The sequence below is a fragment of the Homalodisca vitripennis genome, chromosome 2, assembly GCF_021130785.1.
Source record: "Homalodisca vitripennis isolate AUS2020 chromosome 2, UT_GWSS_2.1, whole genome shotgun sequence".
Classification (NCBI taxonomy): domain Eukaryota; kingdom Metazoa; phylum Arthropoda; class Insecta; order Hemiptera; family Cicadellidae; genus Homalodisca; species Homalodisca vitripennis.
This window is the reverse complement of record NC_060208.1, coordinates 99,805,304-99,831,371: the sequence shown is the minus strand read 5'-3', so window position 1 is coordinate 99,831,371 and position 26,068 is coordinate 99,805,304. Positions and strand designations below refer to the sequence as shown.

Sequence of the window (26,068 nt, the reverse complement as noted above, 5' to 3'; positions counted from 1 at the left end):
GGTATTTATGTTCTTATTAAAATTGCATGTCATTCTGAAATAAAACTACAACAATATTATAAAAATCCTTGTTAATAGAAATACTAAATATGAAAACCATTACTATTTTTATGATTAAATATTAATTATGTCAGGTAACGCTACTCATGAAAGGGTAGGCACCCTTAGGTCTGCACTGTAGTATTGTCTACCAGTAGTATTGTCTGAATAGTAGCATCCTCTCCCACATACCAACTGTTGAGAGAATGTTTGTTAAAAATAGTGTTGTTAGTTAAAAAATTAATTCCAAAATTAAATAGACAATCTTATATTTGTGTAGAACTTTTCTCAATCCCAATTACCATCTTTCTCATAAACATTCAGTTCCTTTAATCATCTCCAAATTGACCCAATCTTGACTGTTATTTCTGACTGGTAATCAACACATAAATCCCTCTAAGAAATCAGAATTGAGAACCTAACTGCACTATTAAAATCAAATTAAGACTCAAAAATGTTTTGCAGGGCATTCTTAATTTTTTTTTTAATTTAAGACGATAATTTTACTTTTTTTATCTATGATATAGAGTTAAACGTTAAAATTGTATCTTGAATTCTGTACTCTACAACTTCTATAATGCTTTGTAAAGGCAAATGTTTCTTGTTTCATTATCCCATCGTAAACAATTGAGAAATATTTTTACTTACTCTGACTTTGTACATGAGTGGGTTGTAGGCTCCATTGAGGAACTCCACACAAAACTCCTTCAAGAACAGCCGAACACTGAAGGCCGATCTTCTCTCCGACGTATGGTGCGTAAGAGCCTGCTTATTCTTCGGAACTTTGGAACGTTCCTGTAAAAGTACAATGCGATAGTAGAATTTCATCATTCATTCAGATTGGAAGATTACTGTACTAGCTGCAGAGAAATTACACAAAAAGAGGATTTACTTATTTGATAATAGTTGGCATTAGACCACACATGATCATACAGATAAAGAAAACCTGAGAGGGAATTGGCTTAACACAACAACAGTGTCATCTAAGAGTATAATATTGCCCAGAAATGGCTTTAAAGAACTAAAATTGTCCAAAAATGAAGAATTGTAAAGAATACCTGAGCACTGAGGACAGCATTAGGTGTCTCAGAAATTGTAAAGTGTAAAAAAAAAAACGAAATTAAGAAAACTTTGATGCCTATAATACAAATTATGTATGAATAGTCACAAAATTGGATATATTATTTGCTCAATACACCAAATCGTGACATTTGGATAACTAATGTAACATTAATATATATGTATGTCAAATCTTGGAGCATTGGAAAAACGAGTAATTGTAGTATCACTAGATAAAGGAATACAACATTTTCCAATATATAATTTTTTATTTTGTGCAAGGCCTTTCTGAATCAAAGATTCCATCATGAAAAATCTGCTGTGGCGAATCACTGTATTGAATCTGGACACACAATCTCTAATAAAAATTTACGATTATTAAAAGAAGTTACAAACACAATACACTTAAATGCTTGGGAAACATTTTACATTCACATAAATCAAGAAAAACTTATCAATAACGAAGACAGATCAATTCAAAATTCAGTTTTACTCTCATCACAATTTATTAAAAAATTAAAGTTTAATTCTGATTAAATATTTTATACTGGCTAACCGTACATCCAAATTGTTTACCATATGTTACTATAAAATTAATTATTATTACAAAAATGTAAACATTTGATAATTTGTGAAGTGCCTGATGATGGAATCTTTGATTCAGAAAAGCCTTGCACAAAATAAAAAATTATATATTGGAAAATGTTGCATTCCTTTATCTAGTGATACTACAATTAATATATATATATATATATATATATATATATATATATATATATATACTAAAACTTTATTTTAAATTTACATTAAACTTGCTTGTCAAAACAGGAAAGTTCATACAAATGAGGAAATAAAAGTTCATTAATCCAATGGAAGAGCAAAACTGGTGATTCTTTGATCATTCCATTACACTAAATAACTACTGAGTCAACCCATCATTTATTTAACTTTTAAACGTTAATTTTTTTAATGAAAATTCAATAATTTTCCATTAAAAGTTGTATCATTAAATAATTGTAAACTGTTGGAGACTGGCCACTTAAAACCTTTTCTAAAAGTTACGGTTTTCCATTAAAAAATGTCAAAGTCAAAGTTAAATCATTTATTGCCACAAACAATACAAGGATTGCACAGGCAGAGGTCAAATTAAAGTAAAATTATCTAAATTACTAAATTTAACATTACATACAGAACCAAAACATAACATACTAAAACTAGTCTTTCTTCTCAAGTAAGTAATCCTGGACACTGTAATATTCCTTTTGAATTAAAAATTCTTTCAATTGGCTTTTAAATTTGTTGGGCTCCTTAACATTCTTTAGATACTGTGGTAGAGAATTAAACAATGATATGCAGGAGGAATATGTTTTATTTCTGAAAAAAGAGGTGCTATGGCGAGGTAGGGTTATGTTATTGTTGTGACGGAGTTGGTATCTATGAGTATGTGTAATATGAGAAGTAAATAAACCAAAATTCTTGATTAGAAATGTCAGGCTGTTGAGGATGTATATTGATGGAAAAGTGAGTATGCCTTTCTCTCGAAATAGCGATCTGCATGACTGATTTCCGGCCAAGTGAAAAACTATCCGAACAGCTCTCTTCTGCAACCTGAAAACATACTGCGTCTTGGTGCTTTCATGGCAAAAATTGGTACTGCATAAGATAAATAAGGGTAAAAACAACCATGATAAGCCAACAAGAGGATGTCAGCACTTTTGAAACAGGCAAGTCGAGACAATAAAAAAATACTGCTACTTAGCTTACCTGTAACTTTCTCAATATGGTTTGAGAAGTTCAGATTACGGTCAAAAACAACACCAAGATAATTAACAGTGGCTGACGGACTAAACTCGGTATCCCTTATGATAATATTCAAACATTCATTATCCAACTGGTTTCTGATTGCAAAATCAACTAGCTTGGTCTTTGCTGTATTAATACATAAAGAGTTTTCCTCCAGCCACTGAAATAATGAGCTCCCGTCTATGAAAATTTGATTCTCCAGCTGTGGTTTACTCTTACTGGAGACTACGAGGGATGTGTCATCAGCAAATAAGTACAAGTGAGAGTCCGAAATACACCCGGCTACGTCATTTACAAAGAGGAGAAAAAATACAGGACCAAGGACCGATCCCTGGGGCACCCCGGTTCTGACAATTAGTTCTTGAGAAAGTTTTTTTTTTAGCAGTCCGTCAGCATCCATATAGGGAATCTCAACCATCTGTTTTCGACCAGTCACATAAGAATGTATCCATTCAAACACATTGCCTCTCAGCCCAAGATACTCCAGTTTCCTCAAAAGCAAAGTATGATCTACCACATCGAAGGCTTTAGATAGGTCTAAAAAGAGCCCATGCACATGTTCCTTGTTATCTAGAGCCTTTGTTACGTCTGATATAAGACTAAACATTGCGTTTGTTGTAGACAGACCCTCTCTAAAGCCATACTGATGTGCATAAAGAATATTGTTTGAAATCAGAAAAGAAGATAAACTTGCAAGAAAGAGCTTCTCGAATACCTTTGAAAACGTGGATAAAATAGCTATAGGACGAAAGTTATTTATGTCATGATCACTGCCATTCTTTTTATAGGGGGTTTGTCAGATTCTCTAGTCCATTTTTATTAAACTTTATTTTAATACTGTAATTAACCCTTGCTCCAAGTGCTAAATTAATAAAGCTAATTTTATAATTCTAATTGGACTATAGGATCAAATGAAATATGTCTTAATATTTAATTTGTTATAATTATTACAACGTTGTTTTGAGTCCAGCTTCAGTAGGAACATGTAACTAGATTAATTTTTTAAAGTATTGCTCTGTTACAGCTGATTAGTAGACGTCAGTTATTGAAAACCAAAATAAAAATATAACTGGATATATACCCAGAAGTAGTTGTTACCCATCTAATTTAAAAGAATAGCTTTATAATATATTACCACAAGCTGTAAATTTAATAGAATCTTTACTACAAAATAATATTAATGTATCTAAGTTTCAGCAGAAAATGCTAATATTTCATCTATGGTTTAGCAGAAGTACCATGGGTCTGAATATGTCACACTGCCGAACTACTTGTAAAAAATGCATCAGAAATCTAACTGCTACAAAGTGTGGTTAATTCTTGATAAGTAGGTATTGGTACTGACCAGTACAGTATCCTCAGAATGCAAGTATAATAAATTATTGGCTCTTAAATATTATATATATTTGCCTACAGATGATATCTTGCACAAGAATAGAATCACAGTGACACCACCAGACATTTACCAATTTCAATAAATAATACAAATTGCAGCTACAAAGTTCACCCTTTCAGGGCCAGGAGCAAATATGAGATGTTGAAAAATTTTTTCACATCTCATATCTCCTTGTGACTAGTCAAAAGTGCCAGGATAAAATTGGTGATTTTGCAGTCTCTTAGATTAAAATTCATAAAAATTAGACTATGACCTAAAAGTTGCACCAAATTACTCGTATAGATATATACTATCAACAAAAAATATATAAATGTTGTTTTAATTAATTTAAAAAAATGTTTTAATATATTACATTAAAAAATTTTATATTATTTTTTTGCAAATAATTAAAAACGTAAAAATAATTTTAATGCGAGAAATTTTATTATATTATACATTTTTAAAGGAAAATCCATACAAAATTTTTTTTATTTCTCTCATAAATAAATTTTTTATGACACATTTTGTAGAAATACGCATAATTGTACTTCGCAACATTTTATAAGTGTTAAAGCAACTGACTCTTACATTGCAAGAAACAAAATAAATACTCACATTATGGATGTACCGGTAAACATATGATTGTAAGATCCATAGTTTCAATACAGTTAAAAAACACTATTTACCAAGAAATATTTACACAATTTTATTTGAAATTTATTTACACTTTTTCTATTTACAAATTTGCTTGACAAAACAAGTGCCATGACAGCCTTCATTGCACCGAGAACAAACTATAACTACACACAATAGCTAAGCACGTAACAACTAAAACTACTAATATTTACAACCACAAAGTAAAATAATGAAGAAGAATCCAGCATACAATAATACAATTACACTGAAGCATAAAGAATAAACAACGAAAGATTGAGCACTGACTGGCAGCAGTCAGCTGATATGTCACGTGACAATTACGAAATAAAAATGCATAGACCTTCAAAATAAAAATGATTTTCATATTAATTTAGGACAGCTCTCTGCAGATGGCGAAGATATTTATTCAGTCGAGGTTTGGACGTGGTTTTAGTATAAAAACATAATCAAATTTTTCCTTTGTTTTGACCTATGTAATCTGATGACCAATTCTAATGTGTGTGCAAAATAATCGCCCACAGACCAAATCGAATTGATCAGTTGGCCAACTGTCATCCAATGGACCATCACTTTAAACCTAATGGAACATGGTAGGACTAACCAAGATACATTCCACTATACTAGTGGAGGCAATCTTGGATAAAAAGATGTCAGGTAGAGTTTTGCACACACATCATTGATCACACCTCAGATTGCAGCAAACATATGTTGTCAACACACTAAGTAAACAATTCAATGATATTATCGCCCAAACATCATCCATTTTCATTCATTATTTCATGGATCATGTGGCGAAAAATATAATGTCTGAGATTACTCAACTGTCTATTCAAGAAGCTGTTCAAATTATTTCTTTATTTTATAATTTTTTTGACAGTGAAAAATTTGTTTATCTATAATGAGAACCTCAGCTAATTTCCGGTTTTCTCAGCTGCGCTGAATTCTCGGGTTATTCCCAGTAGTATTGTATACAATACCAGAGGCCAACAAAAGAAGTATACTGCCTATCCATATGGTAGAAGTTGTCATAGTGTTGACAGACCACCCTAGATTGGGCTGTACTGTGCCGTTCCCTTTACCCCGCACATCCTCATCCCTTGCCACTACCCTCCCCTGGACACTCTGCTCTTCCTGCTGGACTGAGTTACAGCTTGTTAAGCTGAATAGATCTGCTAGAATAAACTATAGTTCCACTGATCTCACCAGCCACTACCAGTATACTTCTATTATAGGTCACTGACAGTACGTAAGCTTTTGGTTATTATTTTTTATCCAGTATCAAAAACTTGTGATCTGTAGCCAAATTCTTAACCACATTACAATTTTAAAGATCCCTCAAAAGATTAGAGCACCATAACTAATGAAGGTAGCTTTTGTTGGTGTTGGGGAAGACTGTGTGTGCTATTATACTAAATACTCATATATACTTGTACTAAATAGAAAAGTACTACATATCTGAAAATATACTTTTTCATTGCCAACAGAGAATGTCACTCCCTTGGTCGGAGGTTTATGATAGATCAAGTCTCGATCACTGATGGATTTAAAGTTTTTGATGATGAAGGTTCCTCCAAACCGTGAATGTCTGCAACATAAAAAATATATTATTGTTTTCCCCAGGTTTGTACTGAAACTATTCAACAGATCTACCAAAAGTTTTATTATACTGGGTATGACAAAATGAACTATTTAATGACTATATAAAAATTTGCTGAGGTTAAATGTTTAATCTATGTCATAACATGGGATACATATAAAAGGTATTTAGGCTACAAAAAGTTTAGAACATCAAATAAGAAAATTTTAAAGGTATATATTCTGGAATAGAAGAAACTAGAAATATTCCTGTTGCATTCAAATTTAATAAAAAAATTTTACCTTGATCCGGTGTATAACTTGACCTTGGCCTGTTTCTCTTTGATCTCCCGCCTTCTGATCTCCAATAGTTCCTTCTCATCCCGCTCTTTCTCTTGCTGGGACCTCTGGAGAGCTGCTGATGCCAGAGTAGCAGGGTTCTGCTCCCTCAGCATGAGAGAAACTATCTATACAACTTACAAAGATTAGACTGATACTGGAGAGTTGCTGAAATCAGAGTGGCAGAGTTCTGCACCCTTCAAGCATGAAAGAAACTATCTACACAAGTGACAAGGATTAGGCTGATACTGCAGTGTTAATGTCAACAGAGTCTCATGTTTCGTTAAAATATTAGTTAAAAAGCAATATTAGTTAAAATTTGCCTAATAATTAAAAAAATATATTTAAAAATGTGATTGTTTGTCTTATGAGAATTGTCTGACACTTTTATAACTTATCTCACTACATTTATAGATATTGAGGTGAAATAATCATTACTTTTACTATGAAATAACATTATCATTCTAATTATTACAATCTGTATACTTCTAAAATTCATCTTGAAAATGTTTGATATTTCTTTTATAGTAATTTTTATATATATCGTAATTTATTCATATTTAAGTTTATTTTAAAAAACATACCAATTGATAATAAAAAAAGTTGTATAACATGATGTAAATAATGATAAACAGTTAACCTTTTACCACAATGCTTTTATCAGCCTACTATTGATGTTTTTAACACGTTCAATGCGGTTGCGGTAGATCTACTGCACGGCTGCCTCGCGCCAGGCGCGCATGACGTAGATCTACTGCACAGCGCCATTGTTTAGAAACCCAGTCAGTGTGCTCTCAGCACTCGTCGTGTATGGTTGTCCGTTTTGCCGCTCGTGGGGATATACTTTTCCCGCGTTTTTGTGGTCGCCGTTCTCAGTTAGCGTTTTGTGGTTTGTTTTTAGACTACTTCAAATTTTACCGTTTTTGTTGTGTGTTTAGTGTTATTCTTATAATACAATAGACATGGATTTGCCTCCTGGAACTAGTGGAATCCAGAATAGACGTCAGTTTGTGGCTAATAGTGATTCTGATTATGAAGACGACCCTGGTGTCCCTGGTTATGCTCCGGACCTCGACGATGAACAATACGAGACTGATGAGTCAGAGGTCGAAGACCCAGACTATGACGTAAGACCACCACAATGGAGTCCTCAAACTATAGGTATGAAAGATGTACCGTTTACAAAAGAGGAAAAGTTTTTAGTCCCTTTGCCTAATGAGATTACCCCAATCAATTTTTTCTTGTTGCTGGTGGATGTGATTTTTTTGGAGGGCATTGTGGCTACTACGAATAGATACGCGTTGGAGTTATTCTGTGGACCTACTACAACCCCAGGCTCACGAATCCATAAATGGAAAGACATTACCGTGGAGGATCTCAAATGTTTTATTGGCCTATTGCTGCACATGGGAATATTACAATTACCCCGAATACAAGACTATTGGAAAACTTGTAAGCTGTTTTCAACGTGCTTCCCCAAATTCATGGCCAGGGACAAATTCATGCTTATTTTGCGATGCATTAATTTTGAAAGGTACCCTAACCCAAACAACAGAGCTTCTAAAGTACAGTTTCTAATTGACTACTTCAACAATAAAATGGACTCAATTTATTATCCTCAAAAAAAGTTGTGCATTGACGAGGGAATGGTTTTATGGAGGGGACGGTTGTACTTTAGGCAATATATAAAAGGGAAACGCCATAAGTACGGCATCAAACTGTACAGTTTGTGTGACCCCCATGGCCTAATACTTCGTTTTTTTATGTATTGCGGAGTTTTAGATGATTACGGTGGTAAGGGGCATGCAGCCAATGTTGTATTGAAGCTGATGCAAGGGAAACTCAATTGTGGCCACAGTTTATTTATGGATAATTATTATAATAGTTTTACTCTTGCCTCAAGCCTGCTCCGTAGGAATACATATTGCACTGGAACTCTTCGGCTGGACAGAAAATACGTATCTCCTGAAGTCAAATCGGCAACCCTGAAAAAGGGTGAAACCATCGCCCGCTACGCCGAAAGTGTTGTTGTCGCCAAATGGAAAGACAAACGCGTTGTCTCTTACATATCCACTGAATTTGAAAATGACATGGTGAATTCAATTAATCGAGGTGGTTTGGAGAGACTAAAACCACTACCAATTGTTCAATACAACCATTTTATGAAAGGCGTGGACCGCAGTGACCAAATGATGTCATATTATCCTTGCGAAAGGAAAACACTGCGGTGGTATAAAAAGATTTTTGTCCACGTAATTCAGATGATGTTAGTGAATGCACACTATCTCTATAACGAAGTTCGCACATCAAGTGGAGAAAACAAAATGCCATTGTACGACTTCCGTCTGGAGGTTATTGACAAGCTACTCCCGGACGTTCCCGAGCCTCCTCGACCTCTGAAGCGCCGCCGCGTCCCCCATGTACCCTCACGGATTACAGAAAAAGTGGCTTGTGGAAAGAGAAGTAAACAAAAGAGGTGCAGAGTTTGCTATGCAAATGGCAGAAAGAAATACGTGATGTGGCAGTGTTTAGAATGTGATGGACAGCCTGGGTTGTGTGTCCCACATTGTTTTGACCAATTCCATGACTAATGAAGCGTACCTTGGGGAGGATGGTTGGGTTGTAAATAGTAGTTTTTAGTGTTTTTTATCAATATATTTTTAGTTATACTAAGTGATTTGTTCCCAGTATTATTATAAACAATCGTTAGTGGTCTGTTTTTCAAAAACAATAAGGAAAACGGTGCGCGCTTCGAAGAGAGACTGGCCCCAGGAGCGTGTGCGGTAGATCTACTGCACGTTTTCAAAATGGCGAAATTCGGCTCTTTTGGTGTTTGATGACCTTTCTGTACCAACCCGTGTCACAACAACTAAATTGGTAAGTGAATACTAATAAAAAAAAATTAGCCTCTAGCAACATACATTACTTAATTTTTAGCAGCGAACGTGTTAATCACATTGTATATGTAACGAAATTCAAATGAACATTTATGTCCGGTTGCATGTACAGTCAGCAAAATCGGGTTGTGAGACTTCTAACAGGTGCACAGTGATGAGACCTACTCACACACATAGTGAGATGTTGAGACCCTTGAGACACATTACCTCATCTGAATGTCATATGTTTCTTGTTAATCTAGCGCACAATGCGCTAGATGATTATTTGTTGTAATTTTATCTTATTTATGTTTTTCCCATTTTTATTACTTTTTTTATTTAGTCTCATTATATTTTAATTATTTGTTATTTTCTTTCAAATCTTCCCAGATTTTCCTGAGTTGACTAAAAGTTTCCGAGAGCAATGTTCATATGATGGCCACATTCTGCATCCATGTAAAAATAAGGTTAATCTAATATCTATTTGCACCATTCAATAGATAGAAAAGTCACAAAATCATGAAAACTGCATAATAAATTCTGATCTGAATTAACTGTAATTTTTGTATCTGATGGTTGGGTTCAAGTCAATCAAAGTAAGACAAATTTATCTGAGATATAATTATTGTTTGTTATTTTTAAGCCATTTCATACCTTTCCATCATATCGATTCCCACAAAAACTAGCAAAGTTCACAGTTTATTTATTTCTCAGGAAAACTTACTCTATAGATTTTATGAGAAGCTAAATTATGTGCTTTATGCAATGCAAATTAGCTCTTGGATCCAGAAAAATAACTTAAGACATTATTATTTTATGTAAATGGTGAAACTGCTGGTAATAATCTAAACAAAAAGAGGAAAAACTAACCTCCAAGATATGCATATAGTATTGTTGCTCGTGATCCGTGGAGGCAATGTACAGGAACAGATCAACCATGCCACCTTGATGTAGAGCCCATAGCACCTGTAAATTGTTTGGTAAAGTACGTGAACGAATTTTTTGCCCAATAAATAACATCCTACCATAACACATTCACTCAAAACACTATTCCAAAATGTCATACCCAAATTTATTTTCTTCCCTAACTGACAGTTTTAATATTGTATGTTTTTATTGCAGGTTATTTTCACATAGGATAATAATTCACAAATCAAAATTATACTTTTTAAAACATTTTAAAATAAAAATCGCCAGTTGCTTCACAGTCTAAGGCGATGAATGGGCTTTAAATCTGATTTAGAGATAGCGCAGGTTAAAATCCTGTCTGTGACAATTTAACTTTTCATCACTACCATTGGCCTTGTACTTTACTGACTTTCTTCCTTACTTTGTTTGATACAATCCTTGCACATACCAATAGTCCATGAGGACAGGCTTAATGAGGCTGAAAAGGGATTAGCCTCACCTTAAAAATGTATTATTGTCTTCTGCAAATTGACTGACACCATCTTATAATTTCAATTTAATTTGACGTAGTACTTAAAAAATATTAAATTTTTCTAATTGTTTACATTTCCTTACTAAATTTATACATTTTGTAGTAAAATAGTTATTATTTTTACTATGAAATAACATTAACATTAAAATATGTAAATGAAGCTAAGACTAAGTGATGAAACAAAGGTACAGGAGCAAGAACATCTTAGTCACCAACTTGAGTGCTGAAAGAGAATGTCAGATTGACTAAAAGAAATACAAGAGCAATTTTTTTAACCTCCGATCTCACGCCATGACGGCCAGACAAGTGAGGTGTCAGCAGTGTGCGCAGTAGTTGATACAACTTGTCACTACCTTCAAGTAGTCAGTTTACGCCGAGCTACAGTCGAAAACATTTGCATGCCTCTATTGATTCTGCCGCCAAATTGAGTAGCATTATTTGTTTCCTGCAAGCAGAAGGGAGCAGAAATCCATCGGAGAATGTGCTGTGTTCACGGATAAATCATGAGTGATGGTGTTGTGCGTGAATCACATCAAAAGTTTAAAGATGGCCGAATGTCAAATTCAAGGAATCTCAAAGTTGAAGCAACTCGGCGGTTTTTGTGGGCAGTCAACATCTTTGCCACATTTGACTAGACAAGTAATTGAGACAGCCAAAAATTATTTTCCAACTAAAATCAGACAAAGATTTCTTTTTTGACACCAACTATGTTAAATTATAGTACAAATAAATAGTATTTATTCATGTAATAAATTAATACACATACAAAACACGTAAACAATTATAATTTATACAGGAGGGTGAATTATAAAGTAACCAAGGAGATAAGCTTAATGGGAGTTAATACGATCATAAATATTTGGATTTTGAGAGGTTTATACTGTCTGGTGTCATAACGAGAGAAATAGTTTATTCTGTTTGTATCAAAACAGGTAAAAACCTGGAGAAAACTTGAAGTAGTAAATTGTTAATCAATTATCTTGGATAAGATTGTGTTAGAACATTAGGGGTTAAGTAGACAAGATGTTTATTAATGGATTCAAGACTGAAACATCTCAAATTGCAAAATATATTATCATATGGCTAGATATTTCTTCTTCAGTTTGACCTAGGTCCCTTTGATTGATGTTACACTGAGGGTACTTCCAGATTCCAGTATATGCCTAATTAGGTTATTAGTTGAAATTGGAGTAAGGTTAATCTGATAAAAGATTAGTGAACCAGGATAGTAAAATAGACAAAGATGTGATTTTATATGGATTTAAAATACTAATATGTTTTAGCTACAAATTTCAAGTTTGTGTACATTTTATGGCTTTATGTACATTATATGGCTTTACCATTGAGATATGACAAAAAGTAAATAAATCTTTTTTGTTTAAAAATTCACTCCAATTGTTTTAGGATTCAAATTTAAACTATGACCTGCAATTGGCCACTATCAGTCTTTTACGAAAGGTCTGCATGGAAAAATTGACAAAATTGTATTAAAGTTTGACTTTATGAGTGTCTTATGGGTTAACTGGAAATACGGCAAAACTACTGAACCTCTAATGTAGATCACTTTATTTCTGAAAACCTTCTAAGTTACATTTTAGACTAATGGTTTGGCCACTATCAAGCCTAGAAAAACATTTACAGCCAAATCCAAAAAATTGTTCTGGCTGTTATGACTAAGTACAACCATTGTTTTGTAATTATGTTTATTTCATGATAATAATCCATTATTATCACCAATTAATTATGTAATCATGCTAAAGTTTAAAATTTTCCAAAAAGTAAAAATTATATAAGTTATAGTTAATTAATAATTATGTAGTTAAGTTTATATAACTATATCTGCATGAATAACATTTGTATTTGTTGTTTGATTATGTTAGTTTCTATTACAAAATAGTTATTATCAAAATATAGTGCCAATGATTTCAAAAACATGTTTTGTACAGTTATTTATTTAATTCACAATTAATTTTATTCTCATTATTATGTTATGATAAATAGGAATGTCTAACAACTGCAGTATGCAGTATGAATGTGTAGTTATTGGCTGAGCGTTTAGTGAAGCCTCCTTCACCAGTTGCTGATGAGCAAAGTTGCTTATTGCTTCTTGCATCTTTCTTTGTTCCCGAAAACCAAACCTCATATGAAATTATGCCTATTTAAACATGTAGTGGAGATATATTAAAATGCAGCACAGCAAGTTTTTTAAATTTCAAAACACGACTTCAAAATCTGATTTGAGCAATCAAAACAGTACATACAAAATGTGTATCAGGAGAGAATATAGAAGTTGAAGAGAAATCCGTGCCAAGCAGACTTTGTGGTAATCAAAACTATTACACGTGGTAACGATAATAATAAAAATAAGATACACATGAATTCAACCCCTCATTCTAAACACTAAAAACATACAATTAGGCTATATATATATATATATATATATATATATATATATATATATATAATACTTAATCTAAATTGCCCATGGATTGCAGTGTATTCACCTAATTTGGACTTGTGAACAAGATTGCTGAATTGCAAGTCTGACTTTATTATAAGACTGAAGACAAATACAAGTGAAAGGCTGCATCACCTGGTCATGGATGCTTGCATCGTTATCTGGTCTGTTCTCATCTGCATCAGTAGGTACTTGCAATACGTTTCTTGCCAGGATCAGAATTCGCTCCATCGTTCTGCTTTGATCCTCATCACGTTCATGGTACTCCTTTTAACACATCATCCAAATTAACTTCTCTTGTCTTTGTATGTTATTTTGTTAAACTTATATATTTTTCTTTGCTAGAGTATAATTTATAATAATTGCCTTTGTACTTACAAACATATCATAAAAATGTAAGCCAAAAGTGTTGACTTAAATAATTCACGGATATTGAAAAAAAAAATACTGATAAAAACTTGTAATTTTTCTATCTCAATATGAGTTTTTAAATAGACCAACTGTTTGTTTATAAATATTTTATATATCATCAGGACTATTTGCTTATTAAGACTACAACTTTAAACAGATGTATAGTAACACTTATTAAACTGATAAAACTAAAACAAACCCTTTCATCCACTTCGTGTTGAACAGTTTGGTTTTATACCAGGCTTGAATACAATTAAGACTGTTGAATGTGTTGTTAATTATGTTCTGAACGGTTTTGAAGATAAAATATTCACATGTACTACTCTGATTGGCCTGACCAAAGCTTTTGATTATGTCTCTCATGAAATATTATTGAAAAAATTGCAACATTATGGTTTGGGGGGTAAGGAACTTGGCTTAATGACATCCTACTTGTATAACAGGAGACAAATGCTATATCAAAATAATGATGGATCTAATTTTCAATTAATTAAATCTGGTGTTCCTCAGATATCTCTTGGGACCATTCCTATTTTTAATAGCAATAAATGATTACCCAGGTAATATACCATGCAAATCAGTATTATATGCAGACGGTACTACTTTAGTTTGGAATGGAAAAGACATGGGAAAATTGGAAGTAGATCAGAATGTATCAAGAAATATTGCAGAGAGCTGGTTTAAAACAAATCATTTAAATATAAATAAAAAAGACAGAATCAATTAATTTTTCACTAACTAAATTAACTGAAGCAGAGTCTATTAAACTACTTGCCCTATACTTAGACAGCAGTTTGAAATGGGATGTACATGTACAATACCTTTGCAAAAAGCTATCTAAAATCACTTATTTACTAAGAAAACTTAAACTGTGTGTTAGTAGTGATATGTTGATCAATGTGTATTATGCTTTTTTTCACTCTCAGATTGTATATAGTGTTGCTTTGTGGGGAAATAGTACTTATATGGAACAAGTTTTTAGATGGCAAAAATATACTATATGGACCATAACAGGACTGGACAACCGTGAATCTTGTTTTCCCATTTTCAAAGAATAAAAAATAATGACTCTCCCATATTTATATATATATATTTCTGTCTAATAAATGTAAACGAAAATTTGCATAAATATAAAATTAGATCTGATATACATAATTATAACACAAGAAATAACATGCCCTAGATTTACTACCTGCAAGACTTACAAAAACAAATAACAGCATATTTTGCATGAAAAATCGATTATTTAACAAATTGCCACAATCCGCTCACACTGTCACTGTTAATAAATTCAAATATTGCTTGAAAAAATGGTTAAAGGAACAAGTTTTCTACAAGGTTGATGACTATCTAGCTACTGATTATGGTAAATTATGGACATCTTTTAATAATTTTGAATCAAAGCTAAATTCAGATTAGATAGTTAAATGTATGTATTTTTATAAATGTTGATGTAATGTATATAGGCTATTCATTGTTCATTGTTTTAAATTTTACTAGTTTGTTGTTTTTTATGTTGTTAACTGTTGTCTAATTATTTATTTGTAAATGTATGTCTTTTAATCTATTAATACGTTACGTTACGTTTTTAATGTTGAAGCTATTACAGTGTAGTTTATATAGTGTTATGACTATTTATAATGTTCTATATTTGTTTTAGTTTTCACTTAAATATAGTGGTTATATAGTATGTCTTTTAACCTATTGATAATTTATGTTTTTAATGTTAAAACTATTACAGTGTAGAGTATATAGTGTTGTAACTATTTATTATGTTATTCTATATTTATTTAAAATTTCACTTAAATATAGTAGTTACAGAAGAATTCAACAAATAATAAAAAAGTAAAATTATGTTATATTGCTATTGACGAAATCTATTGCATCACTGTATGATTAATGATGAATAAAATCTTGAATCTAGATAATTCTGGAAACTAGTTTTCTTTTAGAAATAAATGCCCTTCATGCCAGTGCATTTAAACTTTTTTGTAGTCACATTTTAGAGACATTGGCAGATAGTTAAATTGTAAGCCTGAAATAACAGTAATAGTTAAATTGTGAGACTGAAATAGCAGTACTGAAATAAATAATGCTCACTATGTTTATAGATTACATCAAGTTTTACTATTACTAAAAAAAAATAATTCATCATACAAATTCCTCAATAACCTGAACTAAAGGAGACAACTTAAGCTAAATGGAAAATTAATTACACATCAAAATCTATTTGCTATTTATTTATATCCCAAACATCAGTTTTATTAACTAGATAAAACTTAATTGGTATTTTCCTGTGGATACTGATGATAAACAGACAACTCACAATCTGCAGCAGATCTGCTAACTTCTTGGCCAGAATCTCCCACAGTTGCTGGTCGGTGAAGGCCTCTTTGTAACCTTGCAATTGAGCCACCAGCTGCAGAAAGTGGTGGCTGGCTGTCCGTTCCGTCGGCAACTGCTCCTGGTATATCAGTAACGCCGGATTTGTCAGATTCACCAACAACCTGAAAATGATAGCAAGAAAAATTAACATTAGTGAACTCCTATACAAGTATACTAAGTAAACAAACTCTTCCTAAGGATGTTTACACGTTTAACATATCAGTGACGGCACTATTTCAAATATGCTATGGAAGACAAATTAACTTTACTAGGGTACACTACTGCCTGCTTTGTGTGCCAAATCCAGCACGCTACAACCTTTCATTTCCCCATATTCAGCACTGCAAAGGAAGGTTTTGTATCTCACATAGTTTAAGATATTGAAATTTAAGTTCAAAGTTATTTCTAGATTTATGATTACACTACAAGAAGCTATAGTTGTTAAATTAACAGTTTGTTTCAAACATATCTTATTATGTCACATTGCCAGACTTAGCATTTTATTGTGTACACATACACTGACCAGAAACATGCCATAACATTGCACAGTCATGATATAAACTGCCAATAAAGTATTCTAAACACCAACTCCTAGGAAATTAACCTCTAAGAAGTTAACGAAAATGCTTTATGTGGTTGAATTATTCAACTTTAATAATAGGGGGTTGAATATAAAATCCAACATACATTTTTTTGTTATAATTCTTATTTGATTAAAGCTTTTATAAAAATATTTTACTATGTACAAAAGACAATTAAGGTTAATGGCATTATTTTGTTGAGTTATTGAGTAAAGAAAGACCCCACAGTGAACTCCATAATTGTGGAGTAATGGATAATGTATGAATGTGTCAAAAAGAAAAATGGATAAAAGGTAATAATTACAGTTTTCAATCTACGAATAACTGCAAGTAAAATTACGCTTCATTAAAGAGTAAAAGATTGTGCTTGTTCTAGGATCTAGTTAATTTTCATGTTTTCTCACTGAGTTACATTCATGACTGCAACTTACTTAATGATTAAACATCTCAATTAAGTTTACAACTTTAAAGAAATTTTAATAACTGATAATTATTTCTAGTGCTGACAGAATTTCATAATTATTTAAGAAATTGTTACAGTAAATAACAGAAAGATATCGTTCAGTGCCAGGGCTTAATTTCAGCTGGAACAGTCTGGAGAACAGCTCTGGCACTTTTCACGGTACTGGAGCAGAGTTCCGATTTATTAAATCATGAACAAAACCCAGTCATTAACTATTTGAACTGTGGAATAATGTAATCCTTTGTAAGTTATGAATAACTAAGAAAATAAATTCATATTTTAAAACTTCGCACATACTGCAAGATATTGTTTTTCTTAAATAACATTGATGTTTATTATGAATCTAAAATGTTTGGAAAGAACTGGAATGGAATTAGTATTGCTATTTGACAGTGAAAAGGTCAATTTTCAGTAGTTTTCTTGTGCTACGCACAGTGTACTTGACTGCTAGTGCCTTATCGCTGCTCGCAGCACAGTTCACGAATTCAAATTAGTATTCATATATGTCAGGAGAAATGTAAAAATGCTTGGTAAATAAATTGTTAGAAAATTATAATAAATTTTCTCTTATCATCAATGAGTCCACATTATGAAACAACAAATCATGTTTGATTGTATACATCAGAACTAAAATAGAAGGAATGGAAAACCCAAACAGTCTTTTTTTACCCAGTATGAACTGTTTCATTTGTCTGCAGTGGGAATTTTAAAACACCTGAGTCAGTTGTATCGCATTGGCATCACTGAAGAATTTATTTTTAAAAACTTAATATGATACTACTGACGGTGTAGCTGTCATGCTCGGTAAAGGTTTAGGTGTGTTAAATAGTTTGAATTTTCCCAACATAAAAATTTGGTATTGTTTGAACCACCAACTTGAGTTAGGAGTGCATGATCCAATTGAAGAGGTATCAAGAGTGAACCATTTCAAAATTTCCATAGATAAATTCAGAAATGTTTATAGTAACTCATACAAAAATAGTAGGCAACTTAAGGAAGTAGCAAAACTCCTACAACAGCAAATTTTAAAACTGGCCATGTCCTGAATATATATGCTAGGTCACATCAAGTCTTATTTCTTTAAAAGCTATTTGGGATAATACAATGTTTTGTATCAGCATTTTCAAAATGCTTCTAGGAACCCTAGTTGTCATTCTGAAGACAAATCTACATATTTATATCTTGCCAGCAAATTTTCTTCTGTATCTTTTGTTCACAACCTCTCTTTAATGCATGATGCTCTCGAAGATCTTTCTCTGCAGTTATAAAAATTAAGCTTAAACTTGATTCAAGAAAGACATGATAAAGGTTTTAGATATTAGAGTCGATAATCCTAGAAGTGGAAAAAGTTCAATTGAAGCAGAGTATGCAATAAGTAATATGACTTTTAAAGGTACCCCTGTTTGAAAGAAACCTGACATTTCTAAAATACCAGAAACAATAATTGGACTAGTAGAATTTTCGGGTCTAATAATGTGAGTGAAATGCTTTAGGATATTTTGAATGACGGTAAAATTGTTTATCTTAGTTACTGGCCAGTTCCTGGCAATGTTCCAATTACTTAAAAAGAGGGCAATATTTTCAAACTTTGTGACACATTCAAAATTAAACATCCACAAGATGTAGTCCACAGATTTCAGAATTTATAAGTAAGGCATGGAACCAATTTTCTCTGAAAACATACAAACTATCCAGGGAGAGCCTCCACACCTGAAGAAGTTTATTTCTAAAATAAATAGTTGCTCTTTCAAGTGCTGAATGCTTAAGAGGTTCCTCTGTGAAAAATTTGACGAATGACTTACAAAAGTTACTCATTATATTTTGAAATTATGTGTGAATTATTATTAATAAGTCAGTTAGTTCCAAATTTATTAATACAAACTAGCACGCCACATTAAACACTGGCTTTCAAAAGGAATTAATCAGCAAATAACATGAATTTCATACAAAACAATTAGAAATAACAATTCAAGTAGGACAAATATGTTTTGTGGAAATCTTTTTTATTAACATTTTAAGTTTAACAGTTCTTAATGAATTATGTGATAATACACAGAAAATATTGTTAATTGCAGTTCATAATGGCAGTCTTAGGTGTAAACCATTCAGAACACGAACTACGGTAACTACAAATATTCCTTCATTTGTATATTATTTAAAATTATGAAATATGCTACATTGAGAAATATATCACATTTGAATAATTTTAAATTGCAGAAAAACATGTATTTTTATGTGTGATGTGATAAATTACAGTAGAACCCCTCATATCCGGCCACCACGGGACCGAGTCCCTGGCCGGATAACGATTCGGCCGGATAAACCAACCTACAGTACACAGCACTTGACGAAACAAAACAATTGTACTGTACTGTACTAACCGCACTGGAAATAATCAACGAACTGTTTACAGGTTAAACCTATTAGCTCAACTGAGGACAACACAGGAAAATGTAAACAAATAGATACACAAAAATAACGCAAGAGTCGTGGGAGACTAGTACGTGCAACTGCGCGTCTGCAAGCCGTGGTAAATAAATTTCGATATTGGCTTCCGGGAAGTGGCCGGATAAACCGAGGTGCGGTAAAACCGAGGCCGGATATGAGGGGTTCTACTGTATATGTATTAATTTTTAATTAAAAACATAGACAATATTATTAATTTATTACACGTTTAACTTCTGTAATAAATTATTAAGTTTTTTGCTTAATACAAGTTACTTCATTAGTCATTTCAGTTGTGTTTAGTTTATGTTTGGAATCACAATTTTGTACCAAGAATAAAGCTTATGAACACAAAATAGCCTTTTATAATATTGTTTCACGTGATACTTTGTATTAATGAACTTTATTCGTAGTATAATAATACTAATACACTATAAGAACGTTATTTGGTTCCTTGAACCCATACTTGGACCTACAGGTATGCAAAAGTCTCAATTATTTAATTCTAATTCTTAATCATGTAGCTTGTATGTTGTGTTTAATGGTTACCTAAAATTATTTCAGATAGACTAAAAACCTTTTTTTTCACTTCCAAATCTAAAACCTTTTGTCCTCCATCGGGCCTCCCTTTCACCTGGGCGTACCTCAAGAACGCCCTGTAGTTAGCGCTCCGGTACTTATAATTTTAAAAACTAAACCCTGTCCAGTGCAGCATTTTACTGAGAGGAGAACATGTTTACACATTGTTATAGATTTGTTTCTAGGGTAAGATTTCCCAGCTTAGATATTTTGTTCATTAAATACAAGAGAGCAAGCCTAAACAGTTATAAAATTATTAAGGATTTTGAATTGTTATAGCCAGAATGTAAAATTTTGACAATTAAAGAATTGCAGCTGACAAGAAGTTAGGCTTACAGCACCTTAGAAGGACGTCAAACAAGTCTTCCTTCTCTGAGTGATGGATCAGGATAGGCAGAAGATCTGTCTGAAGTATTTTCGCACTCCCCAAATGCCGTCTGATGGTGTGGTCTTCGTCATCTCTCCGCAGGTAGCGAATAAGGTCTGTGATTGTTTCTGCAATGAATTCATATATGCATTAACTATTCATATTCAAATTACTAGTTTTATAATTTAAAAATGATGCTTTTTAAAGAAAATTTGGACCTAGGTATATGGGTAAGTCTTAGAGGGTATTGTCCAAGTTTTCACTCTGTAATATAATATTACAGAACATTGTACTTTGAACCAAAAACGTTGTACAGTTTCAATTACACTTAATTTATAAATATATGATATAAAGTATGAAAGACAGTTTTAAGCAATAAGTCCTTTAAACATACCCTGAAATGGTTATGATTCTACATGTCACTATTTATTATTTAAATAAAATTTAAAACATTATAGAGTGTTAAGTATGTGTTTTTCTTTAATAATTAAAACATAACTACGCAAAAAAATTTTTGTTATCCCTTGTACTATAATGAATGGACTGAACCTTTACAGGTCAGATTTACCGCATTGTGTTTTCCTAATAGAGACCTTAAATTTTATATATTACTTAGGCTAGGCTAACTTTTGTTTGCGCAATATGATTTTTTTATTAACAATAACAAATAACGCATGTTTATCAGCATTGTAGTTGTGGACATTAGTCAAATACCATGCAAAGAATTTTACTTCGAGTTAGTTTTGGTCATTATTGTTATTCAATACATTAAACAGATCTAGAACTAATTAATTTTAAATAATTATAAGCCTAACCTATTATAGAATTTTGTTGTAATTAAGTTTTAGTACTCCTAATCAATAATTTGGTTCCCTCATTTATTTGTGATGGTTACTGCATACTATACTCCATTCACACAATAAACAAACACCCGTTTGTTATTTAAAATTATTTTTACCTTTAAATGCACTCTTGTAATCGATTTCTAGCATTTGATAATTCAGTTATCGATTAATGCAATTGATTATTTAGACACCCGTTATCAATGTTTACACTGAAAATCTACAGGGTCTAAAAGAAGGCTCTTGATGGGCTACTGACTGCAAACCTTGATCTAACCTACATACAGATCCTTGATAATTGGCCACCACCCATAATAGGGCCTGTTTACAGGACATTGAAGTTAAAATATATAGGCCTAATACGACTTGATGTTTATTCGCCTAAGGTTACATTTGTAGTTTTGGGTAGGGTACGATAAGCGGACCCGGTTTTTTATATTGAAATTGGCAAACGATATTACTTAATCATAACCATCGATATAATCAATCGATACTGTTTAATTATTTTGAACTATTATAATCTATGGTACCAGTAAGATTAAACGCCGGGGCGGCAAATCACGAATTTGACGTTACCAACGTATTCTGCTCACCCTCCTGAACAAAAAATATATATAGTACTATGGGGTGCAAATGACAAATAACATGATTTTAGGGGGTATATTGATAAGTGGTAAAGTTTCTAATGTTTTAATGTTCAGTTTGTGTGCTGTGTCTGGATAATCTGTTTACTTGAATATTATCTGCGGCCGGGACTGATAGCAGCCTGATAGCATACCTGTTATCTGAGTTGTCCGGGGCATAGGTCAGTTCTACACAAGATATCGTGTTCAGTAGGTCGGATTGAGTGAGTGAGTTTACAATGATGAATCAACCATCCACTAGTTCAACCAACCCTAGTGAATTGTGTGTGTCGGAGTGTTTTGTAGGGCACGTAAAGAGCTTACGTTTTAACCGAAACGAAATTATCTCTTTTTTAATAGAACAGGGCATTTTTAAAAATGAGTGTATTTGTTCGTCGTGCGGTCGAGTGGTGTTTTTAAACCGGGAGACTGTGTCGTTTCGTTGTGATAGACCACTTTTTTGTTGCTGCTGTTTAGCTATATCCGCCAACACACTAATGGTAAGTGTTCTCTGTTAATATCCATCTATATATTTGAGTTTTTTAATGATTTATTTAGTTTTTAAACTTTACATAATTGCCTTTGCATTACATTTCAATTTATATTTTTGATCAGCCCCTCTAGAATTTTATATTTTACTGATAGGTACTATCTCGAGGGATGTTTTTCTTTTATTGACATCAGCGCGGGGCAGCCGAAGCCCGCGCTGATGGCCGGAGGCACTCGTAATTAATTTTTTTTCTCGAAATTAAGAAAAACATTATTAATTTTGATCAAAATTCTGCTCATTTCTGTAATTTCTCATTTACGTTTGCAAAGATGGCGGCGCAACCGATGACGTCATCACGAGGTTCAATCATTGGCCACAAAAGGTCACGTGACGCTAGACGTGGATGTAGAACATGGAGATATTACTGGAAAGTTATTTAATTTTTTATTTTCTAGAACTTCGTTATTTCTCATTTCCACCCCATCAAACCTTATACTTTTTTTTATATATAGGACGATTCCAATAAGTTAAGAACGCAAAACTCGTATTTTTTCCGCCCCGGCGGTTAATATGATAATTACCTAATCTATAATATAACTTAAATAATCTATATCAACAGCTGTAAACATTCTAAAATAATACACGTAGGATAATATTTCAATTTTACATAAGTAATTCTGATTATTAAAAATGGCAGTCAATTTTAGAAAACTACACGACGTTGCTTTTTCGTGGCTTCAACATGTTGGACTCGTACCGAAAAACCCATTATGTGAAATTTGTGGGAAAGAAACAACTGTAACTGTGAGATAAGTAAATATGGTTGTCTTCAGTTTTCCTAATTTTGGTTATAATAATTTGTTTGATCACTGTAAATATTAAATTCATATTTTAATTTAAAACATATCATAGTTATTGAGGACTATAGGTACTTTTATATCGATTGATAGTCTAGGATTTGAGATTTGAATATTAGGTATCAAGTACTGTATTCTGAGATATAAAAAACCGGGTCCGCTTATCACGTACCCTACCTGTAGTTTTTAAATAATTGTGGCAACAAAATTTTTAATTAGCCTATGACAATTAATTTACTGTACATCTTACCTTTCACATAAGGGTCAGTATAGTATGTTGATCCACTAGAATATCCCAAAGCATTGCAGGTCGCTGATAGTTCAGCAGACAGCAAGCCAGACAACATTTTCAGATGCTATATGAGGTAATGTCAATATAGGTATTTGCAGTTTAGGTTTTTCTATATCACATAATAATCTCTTTAAAACTAGGCATACAGCTTCCAGAATTTAAAATAGATCCATTGAACAAAAGAAAGACATTAATAGTACTTGAAAACAATGAACCAACTTATTAATGTACTACCTTGCTACCTCTGACTAAGTAATAGTGATTTAATTTCCAATCCAAATTCCAAACAAACACAAGCCCAACCTACTCATCACTCCCTGTTAAAGTTAAAAGCGCGGGAAAATTACTTTTTTTTTAGTAACAGCTGAGGAGTCAACCGGTGAACGGTGATTACTAAGATGGAGAATTCCAATTGGCGTGATTTGCGTTTGTAGCTAATATGTTTTAGTTCCATTATAAATAAATTGTGGACATTTACGTAATTTGTTTTCAATGTCACATTATTAATATCTTTTATTATTAGTGTTCTTTATGGAAAATTTGTGTTATTATAAAGGTTTCAACTTGATTTCATAAAAATGTCCATGAAACCATAAGTGTCCAAAATCCCAATAGGGGTTATTATTATGTTTCTGTAGAGTAAAAAGGATAACAGTTTCTTTAAAAAATGGATATCAAGATTATAGCCATAATGCGTGTAATATAAGCAAACAAAGTAATCTTCTATATCAAGATAATATTGAAATCCAGATAAATACAGACGGTATTGTAGAAGTTGTTAAGTTAAGCCGAGAGAGTAATGTTCGTGAGTAAGCAGCTAAGTGTAGATAGCAGCTTCTAGTATGTCAATGGAATCAGACATTTTGATGCTGGGGTCGGCCAGGATGACTTCACTGCTATCACATTATAGAGAATAGCAAAGCGAAATGGTGCGAAACCAAACCATGCATTTACGAAGATAGAATAAAAATACGGGGCGTTGTCGTCTGTAGTTCGACCTTATATTCGCTCCCGGAATGCATTCAGGTTTGCTTTGTATGTTAGAACAGTAAGCATATTCAGATATTGTTAAGTGTATTGTTCTTACATCACTGTGAATCTTGGAAAATAAAAAGTGACGTGCGAATAAAATTGAAGTTGCTGGTCACACATTTTTGAAATGCTTTTCATGTTTTCTCTTTAATACTCATACATTACAGTCACATATTCGTGAATAACTCCTACATTACACGAAGGCACACACAGCTGATACAACGCATACCATAACCTATATTGATATTTTCGTAACTGATTTTACAAGGCACGAGTATGACACACCAAATTTTACGAAACATGCTTGATAGCAGTTTCATAGAAGATTTAAAGTCTAGTTCAATCTGTTATCGAGATATCCTGACCTGCAGAAGACAAACAGGAAAGATGAATTTTGCCAGTACTGTGAATGATAGCAAATGTAAGCCTACAGCTGAATTGGGTCTTTAGAAAAGTTGCGGACAGTAGGATTTGTAGAGCTCAGCCAATTCTCATGAAGGAACATACATCATCAAAATCATGATCTTGCCTGTTTAGAAATGAAGTGTCATGTCAAACCTAAACCTAACCCAATTCATTCTTGAGATATCTTGCAGAGAGTAACTTTTGCCATAGCTAGGCCAAATCCTTTCGAGGGATATGCATTACCATTGAACTCTATCTTGCCTATGTAGAAATGAAGTTTTATGCAAAACTTAAATGATACGGCTAAATGTTGTCTCGACACATCCTGCGGAAAATAGACAGATATACATATAAAGCAGTAGTTTTATAGCTCTTTGAATTTTAGCAAAATATACAATCTTTCAAGTCTATAGCTCAATTCTTTCTCGACATATTCAGTGGACAATTAAGTTTCACTTACACTCAGCCACGTAAGATGTTTATTTATTTGTGTTAGTTTTTATTATTTCATTAATAGTTAAAGGAAAGTTTGACTTATTTTATAAATGGAACTGACCAATGAAGCGTCATTCAGTTAGTAATGACACGCTGTCTCCCTCCTAAATACAATTATCCGGAAGCTTTTTCACGAAATATTACAATTTTTATTCCATTTATTTATGTTTTAGGTCAAT

General features: G+C 32.5%; 1 protein-coding gene across 1 annotated transcript in view; it reads right to left on the bottom strand.

The window, feature by feature from the left end:
• Window positions 1-24,271, bottom strand: part of LOC124355745 (protein timeless homolog) — a 59,703-nt gene extending 35,432 nt beyond the window's left edge. The window contains exons 1-8 of the mRNA XM_046806903.1: window positions 23,916-24,271; window positions 20,828-20,981; window positions 16,360-16,540; window positions 13,758-13,889; window positions 10,594-10,689; window positions 6,812-6,975; window positions 6,401-6,518; window positions 688-834 (exon numbers count right to left, since the gene is read on the bottom strand). Of these exons, the coding sequence (XP_046662859.1) occupies window positions 688-834; window positions 6,401-6,518; window positions 6,812-6,975; window positions 10,594-10,689; window positions 13,758-13,889; window positions 16,360-16,540; window positions 20,828-20,981; window positions 23,916-24,012 (1,089 nt within the window). The 5' untranslated portion in view covers window positions 24,013-24,271. The remainder of the gene's footprint in view (window positions 1-687; window positions 835-6,400; window positions 6,519-6,811; window positions 6,976-10,593; window positions 10,690-13,757; window positions 13,890-16,359; window positions 16,541-20,827; window positions 20,982-23,915) is intronic.
• Window positions 24,272-26,068: the final 1,797 nt, after the last annotated feature.